Here is a 12,186-nt window from a genome sequence, read left to right as displayed (position 1 = left end):
CTTCAAGAATTATTTCACAAAAGTCTGTACAACATAAGCACACCTTAAAATGTTATTGGACTTACTCATCATCCCTATGTAGTGAAATATATATTCAAGGTATTCTTAATTTTTTAATTGCAAAGTTCTGCATTAAAGCCTTAAAAACTCCCTACTTATGTGCTTATGTGTCCAGGCAGTGAGAGAGAGAGACAGAGAGAGAGGGAGGAGGGACACTGGTAGACATTTGTATTATTCCTTTTTTATTTATGAAAAAATAAACCACAATTCTGCAATGATTTTTTTAAATCTAATATTTCTTAAGATGAGTGGGACCAAAAGGTTCTTTTTGATTTTTCCTCTATTTCTGAATTGGCCTGAATTTATTCAAGAACATATTCATATACTATTTATATAACTAATAACCTCAATATATAATTTTTTGTACTGATCTATAACATTCTGCATTTCAAAAGAAACTAAACATTCCGTCATTTTTCTTTGCTATATAGTAAGAGTGCTCTCTTCTATTAGTTTTCCTAATCTTGGATCCTTTATTATCCTGTAAGCCGCTCTTCATTTTCAAAATAGTCAAAGCATATTCTTATCAAGTCTAGGACTAAATTTATATTTTACAACTTCTTGAATTCTTTTATATGGGTGTTAAGAGCCTTCCCACAGTACTTTATAAATGTCATCTTTAATCTCTTGAAATGATAGAGATCAGTTGAAATGCAGAGTACTTCAAGAGTACTCGTACTCTGCTTTGGAGTGAGTGATACAATGAATTCCCTAAATTTCAAATACTGATTAATGAAACATGCATACAAATTCTGTTTATCAATCCTATTTTCCCACTGTAATTATAAAATTAGAGCTAAATATTCTTACAGAAGAAAAATACCCTTCAACTATGTGAACAATTAGCAATCAGGCTAAAGTATTTTTAAAACTGAGATTTGTTCCTTTGAATATTTAATACTACATCACGTTTATTCTGTTAGAAGCTATTTCCAACACTGTAAGCAGCCCCTGTAGCTACTGGTACCTACATTGTCTTCTTAGTCTAGAAAAAAAATCACACCCAGAGGAAAATAACACTGCTAGCAGGGTGCAGACTCAATATACCAATGAAGTTTCATTTAGCTAACAGTAAGAATGTATCAAAATGATTCGGGGAGGGGGGGGGGGGAGAAAAGATTCGGCTCAGGTCATGATCCCAGAGTCCTAGGATCGAGCCCCACATCGGGCTCCCTGCTCGGCGGGAAGCCTGCTTCTCCCTCTCCCACTCCCCCTGCTTGTGTTCCCTCTTTCGCTGTCTCTCTCTCTCTCTGTCAGATAAATAAATAACTAAAATATTTTAAAAAATAAATAAATAACAGAGAGTAATAATAATTTATTCTACGGAGTTTAAACTAGCAGGCCCAAGACGACAGGACGACCTTCAGTTCAGACATGTTGTTTGGCCTGAATAGTACTTCCTTCTTTAAATTAGTTACCATAGGGGCACCTGGGTGGCTCAGTCAGTTAAGTGTCTGCCTTCCGCTCAGGTCATGATCCCAGGGTCCTAAATTGAGCCCTTCTGTCCAGCTCCCTCCTCAGTGGGGTGTCTGCTTCTCCCTCTGTCCCTCCCCCTGCTTGTGTTCTCTCTAAAAAATAAAATCTTCAAAAAAATTAAATTAGTTACTATAAAAAGTTAACAAACTACTGATACAACACGAATGAACCTGACACCCTTTCGCTAAGTGAACGAAGCCAGTTCACAAGCCATATCATCAAAGATCACATATTATTTAATCCCATTTATATAAAATGTGAATAGACAAATCTTTAAAGACAGAGATTAGTGGTTGCCTAGAGCAAGAGGAAGGAAATGCAGAATGACTGTTAATGAATACAAAGTTTCCTTTTGGGGATGCCTGGGCAGCTCAGTTAAGCCTCTGCCTTTGGCTCAGGTCATGATCCCAGAGTGCTGGGATCCAGTCCCACACCTGGCTCCTTGCTCAGCAGGGAGCCTGCTTCTCCCTCTGCCTGCCACTTCCCCTGCTAGTGTGCACACTCTCTCTCTCTGACAATAAATAAAATCTTTAAAAAAAAGTTTCTTTTGAAAGAAAGATTAAAATGTTCTAAAATTAGATTATGGTGATAACTGCACAACTTCGTAAATATATTAAAAACCACTAAATCATACACTTCAAGTAATTAAGGAAGCTATTAAATTGATCAATAGTAAGTAACAGCCTTTTCACTTTATTTGGAAACTCTGAAACCTAATAAAAATGGGCTACCATTGATACCACATGGCCATCTCCTGCTGGCACTAGAGAGCAGCTACCCATTTCAGAAAGAGCATATACTCTATGATACACCAGCGAACAGCCTACCCCATACAGATATGGTACCTCCTAAGGTTCCGATTGGAGACGGTGGTAGTCACCACAGATACAAAGGTGAAAAACATAAACCTGCAATTATATGATTCTCCTAGGGTCATTCAGTGATAGAGCTAGAAATAACCTATTTACTAGTAATCTTCAGAGATTCATTCTCTACCTGAAATTTAATTCGTCAATTTTTATGTGCTCTTATGAAGATACCTATTACAGTCCAAGTACAGCCACTTATTTTGTTTCTATATAACTCAATCAATGTTTCTCAGCAAGAGAGATATTGACAGGATAATTCTTTTGTTATGCAGGACCATCCTCAGTACTGCAGGGCATTTAGTGTCCCTGGCCCCTTGGCATTAAATATCAATAACAACCCTTTGTCATTATGAAGACAAAAAAAAAAAGCCTCCTGACATTTCTGAGTTTCTAGTGGGAGACCAGTTAAGTCTCATTTTAGAACTATTTAAGCACACAAAAAAAATTTTCACAAGCTATGTGAGCTGAGGGAAATACTGTATTTTATTATTTATAGGTGTATAACCTTACCTATTTAAAAAGTTAAGACTCCCAACAAGTAAATCTCTGGCATTTACTTTTATTATTATGTAAAATAAAAGTTAATTACCTCAAAACATAAGATATCTTTAGAAAAATGACTATCTACTAAATACAGTACTAGATACAAGGGAAATTTTAAATATCATTACAGCTACAATAACCAATTACTGTAAAAGGGTTTAACCTTAAGTAAATCACTGTCACTTCTTTGCGGGAAAAGTTCCTTCAAGGTCTGAAGTTTAGCATCTTTAAGGTCTTCCAATTCCGAAAGGTCTTCCAATTCCGAAATATCATCAGTATTTCTACCTGCCATGGTAGGAAGGCCCTGGGACTCTTCATCTTCAGATGGCTCAGAACTAAAAATATTTTCAGAGGAAAAAAACAATATTTTGATGTACTACTGTTATTTTATTAGAATCATATATATATGTAATACAGTTCTTTCCAATAACAATGCAATCTACCTCTGTCAAAGATTAAAACAACTTTTTTCATTTCAGTATGGTTATATATATATAAATCTACATTCCCAGAGTCAGCATACTTTAAAAATATCTCATATTATCTGGGCTGGGATGGAGAAGAACAATAAAATACCTGGCAATTATTTTAAGATACACACACGTACTGCATGCCCACTTTCTCCTTCCTATTCCCTTTTCACCTATACTCTATATATCAGATGAGCATTGTCAGGTTGCTCTTGAGAAATTATAAAGCCTACACTAATACAAAGATAAAAGAATTTTCACGGCCTACCTAGGTGATCAGAATCTAAGTGTTAAAATAAGAATGGTCCCATTGAGTACCAGAATCTCTGGTACCAGACAAGGAGCATTTATTCCATGCGAGGTTTTATTCTACAACTAACTTTAATCTCATTCCATCTCAATTTATATGTTAATCCTATATAAAAGACAGTTGAGGCCAGATTTTAATCATCTATCTCCCAAACAAAAATCTCACTTTGAAATTTTGGTTTTCTACCATGATAGCCATTCTGGAGATCAGAAAATAGCAGTATAAAATGGATAGAAGTTATAAAGATCAGAGAAAGAAAAGTGGGAATTTAGTTAAGTACGTTCTTAGTGTCAGAGAATGCAGATTATTGCTATACAGCTAATTCTATTTTGGGAAACATATCCATAATCTGTACTTTAGTAATTTCACTGTAACTATTCATGTTAGTTCAGTTGTACGGTCCGGGTACTAGTTTTACCTGAGAATCCCGCAAAATATTTAAAAGCAGACAGATCCCCAAGGACCAGGAATATATATATTTTAACAGACTTCTAGATTGACTTCTTGAACCCTGCTTTAAGAAAATGCTCTAGAGTAATGAGGTAAAATAAACAGCTTCCTTTGTAGAAAGAATATCCTTCAATATTTGAAGGCGATTACATGCATCTCCCTTTCCATTACACCCAGACCTCTCATTCTTCATATTCTCAACTCTGAATTCTCATTCTGCCTCACTCTGGATACATTCTCGATTTTGTGACCTAGTTCATTGAGAAAATGAAAGCATTCAGGTTGGAATCTTCTCACAATTTCTGCCCTAGAAAACCACTTTCAAAAGTTCTTACTCTGCTAACCATCACCTTAACCTAATGATCAGATTCACGACCATGTGCCTCTTGCTGTAGTAATTATACTACCAATTTACCATGCCTTGTGTTAACTGTCCAGTTCGCAGGAAATACAAGTGAGAGAGGAATAAATTCAATACCATCATAAGGAGACAATCATAAAAAACTATTTTTTTGAAGAAAAGATTTTACTTCTTCAGTAGTTAAAATCCTTTAAAAAGAGGAGGGGAGAGGACTCTTTAAGATCAAAAGAAAGTCAGGAGTTTCAACATGTAAATGCGGTGTATGCTTCTTGTTTGGATCCTGGTTTGAAAAAGCAGCTATAAAACACATGAATGTAGGGGCACGTCGGTGGCTTAGTCGGGTAAACGTCCAATTCTTGGTTTCAGTTCAGGTCATGATCTCAGGGTCGTGGGATCAAGCCCCAAGTCAGGCTCCACACTCAGGGCCGAGTCTGCTTGTCCCTCTCCCTCTGCTCCTCCCCTCACTGTGTTCATTCTCTCTCAAATAAATATTTATTAAAAAAAACATGAATTAGATGATATTAGAGAACTGTTCACTGATCAGTATTGGGCTTTGGGGAGGAGAAAGACCTATCACCAAGTATTATGGGTAGAAATGTTGGCATGTCCATAATTTACTTTAAAATACTTGAGGCCAATAATAATAATAGATGAAACAATGAAACAAACAAGGAAAAATATTAACAAATGTTAAGTCTAGGTGGTAGGTACATGGATGTTCGTTGTCCATCACTTTATTTTCTTGTATGCCTAAGATTTAAAAATAAAAGAAAAAATCTACAAAAACAAGAGTTGACTACTTTGTGTTCTTTTATCTGGTCTCAGATAAAGTTCTTCCCTTCTACTGAACGTAAAGTCCCTTCTCAGTGCTAAGGGACTCCAGCCCTTTCTAGTTCCTGCAGGACGATCCTGCTTCAACTATCTATCTTCTCTCCCGTCTCTTCTCTCCCTCCCTGAGCTCCTCCTCTCAAGCCTACAATGAGCTCAAGACTGCATTAACCAACTAATTCAATGTGCCAGGAACTCTAGGAACTGTGGACACAAGCATTGAAATAAGCAAATTCTCCTCTCCTTCACAAATCTTATAAAACCGATTATCCACTTGCTCATTTCCTGTACAGTTTTCCTCTCAATGTTTTATTACCTTTTGCCCCACCCATTTCAGTGAAGTTGTTCTTACCAAGGCAATAATATCCTCTAAAATGTCAAATGTAATAAAAACCTTTCACTGGTTACCTACTCCTCTGTAGTCCCATACACTGTTAACAAATCTCTGAAAATCTGGCCCCACACCCACCCTCAGCCCATGGGTTTTGCAACATTAGTACTTCTGATTTTCCTTTACCTCTCCACCTGTCCTTAATCTCTAAAGGCTTTTCTTCCTTTGCTCATATTTGTGAATTGTTGGGTGTTTCCTAGGATTCTATCTTCAGCTTCTTCTTGTCTATTAATAATTCTTAGGAGATTTCATCAACTGCCAGTTTCTATTACTGACACCAGTGCTTACCAAAAGGGGGATGATTCTGCCCCAGGAGAACAATGGAGACATTTTTGCTTGTTTGACTAGGGAGGTGCTACTAGCATCTAGTGAGTAGAGATCAGAGATTCTGCAAAACATCCTGCAATGCACAGGAAAGCAGCCCCTCAAAGAATTATCTGGCCCAAACTGTCAACGTCAAGGTTAAGAAATGATAACCAAAATGGCCCACTCCTGGGTACTGATTATAATCATGGAATATTCACACAGTGCAATACTATGGAGTATGAAAAAATATATAGGTTTCTATAAACTAATACGATTTCTAGGATATATACCTAAGTGAATAAAACAAAGCTCAACTGAGTATGTATATATGTATGCATTTATGCAGTGTGCTATCTTTTGTATAAGAAAAAAGAAGAAAGAGGGGTGCCTGGGTGGCTCAGTCGGTTAAGTGTCCAACTCTCCAACTCTTGATTTTGGCTCAGGTCATGATCTCAGGGTCATGAGATCGAGCCCCGAGCCGGGCTCTGCACTGAGCATGGAGCCTGCTAAGATTCTCTTTCTCTGTCTACCTCTGTCCTTCCTCCGCCCCACATGGATGTGCACTCTTCCTCTCTGTCTCTCTTAAAAAAAAAAAAAGGAAGGAAGGAAGGAAGGAGAAAAAAGATACATGGAAGAAAAATTATGAAAAACTAAACTGGTTAGTTCTGAGGTGGGATGACAGTGGGTATTACAAGGAAAAGGAAGAGAGGTAATACTTTTCTGAGCACATTCTATGCAGAGTTTTGATTTCTAAAGCCTTCTTAATATTTTAAATATTCAAAAGTAAAATTTAAAAGAGGGATAAGGAAAAAAACCTTAAAAGGAATACAAATTAATGAACTGAACTAGATTTCAAATCAATAACAGAGAAACGTTAAGTAATCCAAATACTTTGACCATATACCTTCAATCTAAAGACAAAACAAACCTATAAACAAAATTTAACTCTACTTAGTAGGCTTAATGGTCAAATGGTATGATTACAGCAATTCTGAATCTATTTTATGTATACTGGATGACTGAGCAAGTTAAGAAATAAACTGATATTGCAAGAAGCCAGAGTTCTCAATGTCAGAAAAGGAAATATAGAAGGAGAGCCAAGGAAAAGCCTTGTAGTGGTCGATTAGAATTAAAGGTTATCATTAAAAACTCATAATTTAAACACACACACACACACACACACACACACAAAGACACACACATTCCCCTATTTCCTAGTTCGTATAGTGAAAAGGGCAATGACATAACCCCTGCCTCGCCTGATAGCAAAGAAAGAACACTCCTAGTCCCCAGATTTCCAAATACCATTCTCTATTAAAAGGAACCAGTGCAAAGAAAGAAAAAGAAAGAAAGAAAGAAAGGGAAAGAAAGAAAGGGAAAGAAATAAAGAGAAAGAAAGAAAGAAAGAAAGAAAGGGAAAGAAAGAAAGAAAGAAAGAAAGAAAGAAAGAAAGAAAGAAAGAGAGAGAAAGAGAGAGAAAGAGAGAGAAAGAAAAAGAAAGAAAGAAAGAAAGAAATACAAAAGGAACCAGTGTTTCTTGGAGAAATGGCTAATTCTAAATTCAGGCCTAGGGTAGGGATAGTGTTAGTCTGTACCACCTTTTGCCAGAAGGGAAAGGTTCATAAAATAACAGGAACCTCTCAAAACCAGAGCCTGCCTAGAAGGGCCCTCAACTGCCAAAATTTAGCAATTTGAGCACCAAAATGAATAATGACAGTAAGTGAATTACAACCCACTGAACAAATAAATATCCGATTCCATCTCTGATATTTACTTATACTATATAAATACCATATAAATAAATGGATGTGGAGAAAACAGAAAATTCTTTATATTAGAATACCAAATAATTAAAGTATAAGATCTGAAATGCTAGTTAAAATACCACCAATTCACAACCCTCAATTAAGTAACTGATTCAGGTAAGAATCATCAACAGGTACTAAAACTGCTGAATAAAAGTCTGCTAAGGAATAAGGTCAAAGTATCTGTGAATAGATTAATCACTGCAAAGGGGAAAATAGTAACTCTTTAGGGGAAAGCTGGCAGGTTTCTGAGTGATCTAAGTTCATTTCACCAATAAGGAGACAAATTGCTATCAGTGTGCCTTGTAATATGACACACTCAGGACACAAAATCATTTATGTAGCATTCCTACCAGTTAACCTAAATTTAATCATGAAGAAAATCAGCTAAGTACAAACTGAGAAACCTTAAAAAATGGCCTCTTAACCTTCAAACGCCAATGACATGAGAAACAAAAAAAGGCTGAGAAACTGTTTCAGTGTAAATGAGACTAAAGACACAGGATACTGTTTAAAAAAAAATCCAACATGATACTGAGGGAAAAATTACTGTGAGGTACTTACTTAAAATAGGGTCCAAGGACTGACTACTAGTTCTTAAGCTCACACTGTTATCCATCAATAACAAGATAAGGAATTTACACCAGAAGGTAAAACAACTACATTACTAAGCATATAACTTAGTCAAGCTGATTTTTCCTTATAATACTTTCCTGGAGAAGAAACTGGTACACTGACTTGCATTCTAGAGCACATTCCTTATTTACAAACCAGTACTTCTGAACGTGGGATTAACTGGTAATATTTAAATATGTACTATACATTAGATAACTGTACTGTGCCAATGTTAATTGGTATTTCTGAATTTGAATGCTTCTTTTGTAATTAAGAGAAAGACCTTGTTCTTAGCAGGTAAATGTGAATCTAACATTACCATGCAGGATCTTCACTATTTTTTATTTCAGAGTGAATTTCAAGAGAAAGGTATGTTCATTATGGCTTATTTACAGAAAGTTCATTTTAAGAGGAAATTATAATCAGCAGACACTCTCGATCTCTTGGCTCCTTGCAGCATTTTCTTAGCTTAGCTTCTGAGCACACAACCCTTTGACTTTTACCTCAACAACTATTCCTTCTCAGAACCTCCACAGATTTCTCATCTCCCTGTTCCTAAAATCCCAAGTTCCCCTGGCCTGAGTCCTTTAACCAGGAGATCTCTTTTCCAGCTATACTAGTATCTCTTAGTGATTTCATCATATAACTTTAAATATCAAATCTATATTCTGACAATTCCCAAATTCAGATGTTAACCAGACCTCCCCTCAAAAACTCAAATGTCACAAATCCAATTGCCTACTTGACATCTCCCGCCTAGATGTCTAAGAGTCTTCCCAATCACAGCATGTTTAAGACTGAACTGCCAACCTTTCCTTCAAAAGGAAGCCTACCACACCCAAAACAGTCTTCCTTATCTCAGTTAATGGTAATTCCATCCTTCCAGTTGCTCAGGCCAATCTTAGGGTCATCCTTCACTCCCTTCTCTCCCACCCAAAATCCAACAATAAAACCTCTCTGCTCCACCTTCAAAGTATATAGAGAATCTAACCCCTTCTAATCATCCCCACAAGTAGTAGCCTTGTCTAAGTGTCCACATTTCTTGCCTGGGTTATGTATACAATAGTATACATGCTTCTGGTACTGCTCACCTATAGTCTCAAATACTTTTTAAACACGTGAATGAAATAATTTACCCCTCTGCTCAATACACTCCATTCATTAGCTTTCTATCTCATTCAGAGTAAAAGCCAAAAGCCTATGGGTTTAAGATAATTAAATCCCTCTTCTACCCTGCTGCTTACCTTGTGACCTTAGGTCTTTCTCTCTGATTCATTTGCCCCCTACTTTCCTTAGAAACATCAGGTATAATACCACTTCAGGGTCATTAAACAAGTTATTTCCAATGACCAGAATACTCCACTCCTGACCCCCCCACCCTCATATCCATATGGTTCACACCTTTTTAACCCCTTCAGATCTCTACCCAAGCATCATCTTCTCAATAAAGCTTTTTTCCAACTGTGCTCTTTAGAAACCATACCCCCTACCCCTGGCCCTGAACTCCATTATTTTCCTTCCCTTTTGGTCATAATATTTATTATTTGGCATAGTACATTGTTTATTTGCTTATTGTCTTTCTACCTGACTATATAATACAAGCTCCGTGCTACTCCACAGAATGTGCCCAAAAAATGTTAAAACAATTTGACTCTGGGACTTAAGAATAGACCATAAAGAAATTATAGAAGATCAAAGGTACCTGTTAAAATAATTTCCCTATTTATAGAGGGTTAAAAAACTAAATTATCTGCTCTCACGATAAACTTTTTATTGAAAATCAGTGTTATCCAGAAACATGTGCGCGCGCGCGCACACACACACACACACACACACACACAAATACCTCTCTACAGTTCTAAGTTAGGGAAAAATAACCAAGATGCAATAGAGAAAAGGCAAAAAAGAAAGGAAAAAAAAGAAGTCACCAAACTATTTTTCAAATTAAATAACTTTTTCTTGAAAAACTTCTTACATAGGCAAATATAATGAATGAATCTATTAAGCTGCTTACACTATAATTACTGTGTCTTTGTTGAATTTTTTCTCTTGAACTGTACTGGAGCAATTTGGGGAAACGATATCTTCACTATCAGAAGACAAGTCAATATACTGTATTCCTCTTTGATTCTTGAAATATGAGATACTAGCTTTTCTTTCATTTTCCGCAGTTTCTGGAACACTAGAATCTTCTGCAAAAGAAAAAAAAGGAAAAAGGCATTTTGAGCAACCTGAAAATAAATCTGTTTTTGATAATTATAATCATGTGCTAAAAATCTCTAATCTGTTCACTGTTTCATCCTAAAACCAAAAATTCCCACCAGTTTTCAAAGAATATATTAATAGTCAAACCAGGGCTGATGTTAAATGATTTTCCATTTCACAGGTTAATTTACTTGCAAGACCCTAGTGGGAATTGCAAAAGAGGAGTTTGTGCGTTATAGTGTCATCGTCTTTTCTCTGTGCTTTTATTTCCTAGTACCCAGTTCTGACCTAAATGAACATGGACACTACAGCTCAAAAGACTTGTATTCCAATCCTGTCTCTTAGCCAAGTTATGTAATCACTCCAAACCTCAGTGTCCTCACCTGTAAAATAGAGATGCTAATTATCACAGGGCTCATGTGAACATAAAATCAAAAGATATATATTAGGCATTTAGTTCAGTCATTGGCACATAGCCCGTATTCAATACACATTACCTCTTAAGCAAATGTTGGTGTTATGGGCTGAATTATGGCCCCTCCAAAATTCTTAAGTTTTAACCCCCAGTAACCTCAGAATGTAACATATTTAGAGGTAGGGTCTTCAAAAAGGAGACTGAGTTAAAATGAGGCTGCTTCGGTGGAGGCCCTCATCCAGTATGACTGATGTCATAAGAAGAGAGAGAGACAAAAGATGTGTGCATGAAGGGAAGGCCATGTGAGGACACAGTGAGAAGGTGGTCATCTGCAAGCCCTGGAGAAAGTCCTCAGAAGAAACAACCTGGATCCTGGGTTTTCGGCCTCCAGCCATGTAACAAAATAAAGGTATGTGGTTTAAGCTACCTGGTATTATATTTTGTTATGGCAGTCCTCACAAGCTAAAAATTTTGGCTCATTCAAAACAGGTGAATAAAATATTTTACCAAGGTCTCTTCTCTTCAATAGCAGAGTTCCAAAATTATTCTCCCTTCCCCAGAAAACCACCATTCTCCCTTACATATTTGAGAAGGAAAAGATCACATTTAAGAAATTCGTATTAAAGTAGTCAATGCCTTGGTCTAGTCAATCTATTTTATTTTATTTTTTTATTTATTTATTTTTTTAAAGATTTTATTTATTTGACAGAGAGAGACACAGCGAGAGAGGGAGCACAAGCAGGGGGAGTGGGGGAGGGAGAAGCAGGCTTCCCGCCGAGCAGGGAGCCCGATGCAGGGCTCGATCCCAGGACCCTGGGATCATGACCTGAGCCGAAGGCAGAAGCTTAACGACTGAGCCACCCAGGCGCCCCTAGTCAATCTATTTTAAAAAGCAACGACCAGTTGCTTTTTTTTTTAGTTCAAAGGTGTCAATGTAAAAAATAATCACTGACAACTACTTTCTAAGTCAGAATCAAGTCCTTAAGTGATGCACAAACATTTTTAATCCTCACAATAAACCTAAGGGTATACATTATATCAACATTTTATAGATAAACTAGATTTAGAGAAAGCAACTTGTC

At 36.6% G+C, this 12,186-nt stretch overlaps 1 protein-coding gene across 4 annotated transcripts in view; it reads right to left on the bottom strand.

The window, feature by feature from the left end:
* SMARCAD1 (SNF2 related chromatin remodeling ATPase with DExD box 1) overlaps window positions 1-12,186 on the bottom strand; it is a 75,960-nt gene that overhangs the window by 50,862 nt on the left and 12,912 nt on the right. For all 4 annotated transcript variants that reach the window (XM_073891971.1, XM_025873458.2, XM_025873461.2 and 1 more), the window contains exons 3-4: window positions 10,499-10,676; window positions 3,112-3,283 (exon numbers count right to left, since the gene is read on the bottom strand). In XM_073891971.1, the coding sequence (XP_073748072.1) occupies window positions 3,112-3,283; window positions 10,499-10,676 (350 nt within the window). The remainder of the gene's footprint in view (window positions 1-3,111; window positions 3,284-10,498; window positions 10,677-12,186) is intronic.

The sequence above is a fragment of the Callorhinus ursinus genome, unplaced genomic scaffold (genome assembly GCF_003265705.2).
Source record: "Callorhinus ursinus isolate GAN/ISIS: 27379988/994484 unplaced genomic scaffold, GSC_fseal_2.0 scaffold4, whole genome shotgun sequence".
NCBI classification, from domain to species: Eukaryota; Metazoa; Chordata; class Mammalia; order Carnivora; family Otariidae; genus Callorhinus; species Callorhinus ursinus.
This window is presented reverse-complemented; position numbering and strand designations above follow the sequence as displayed.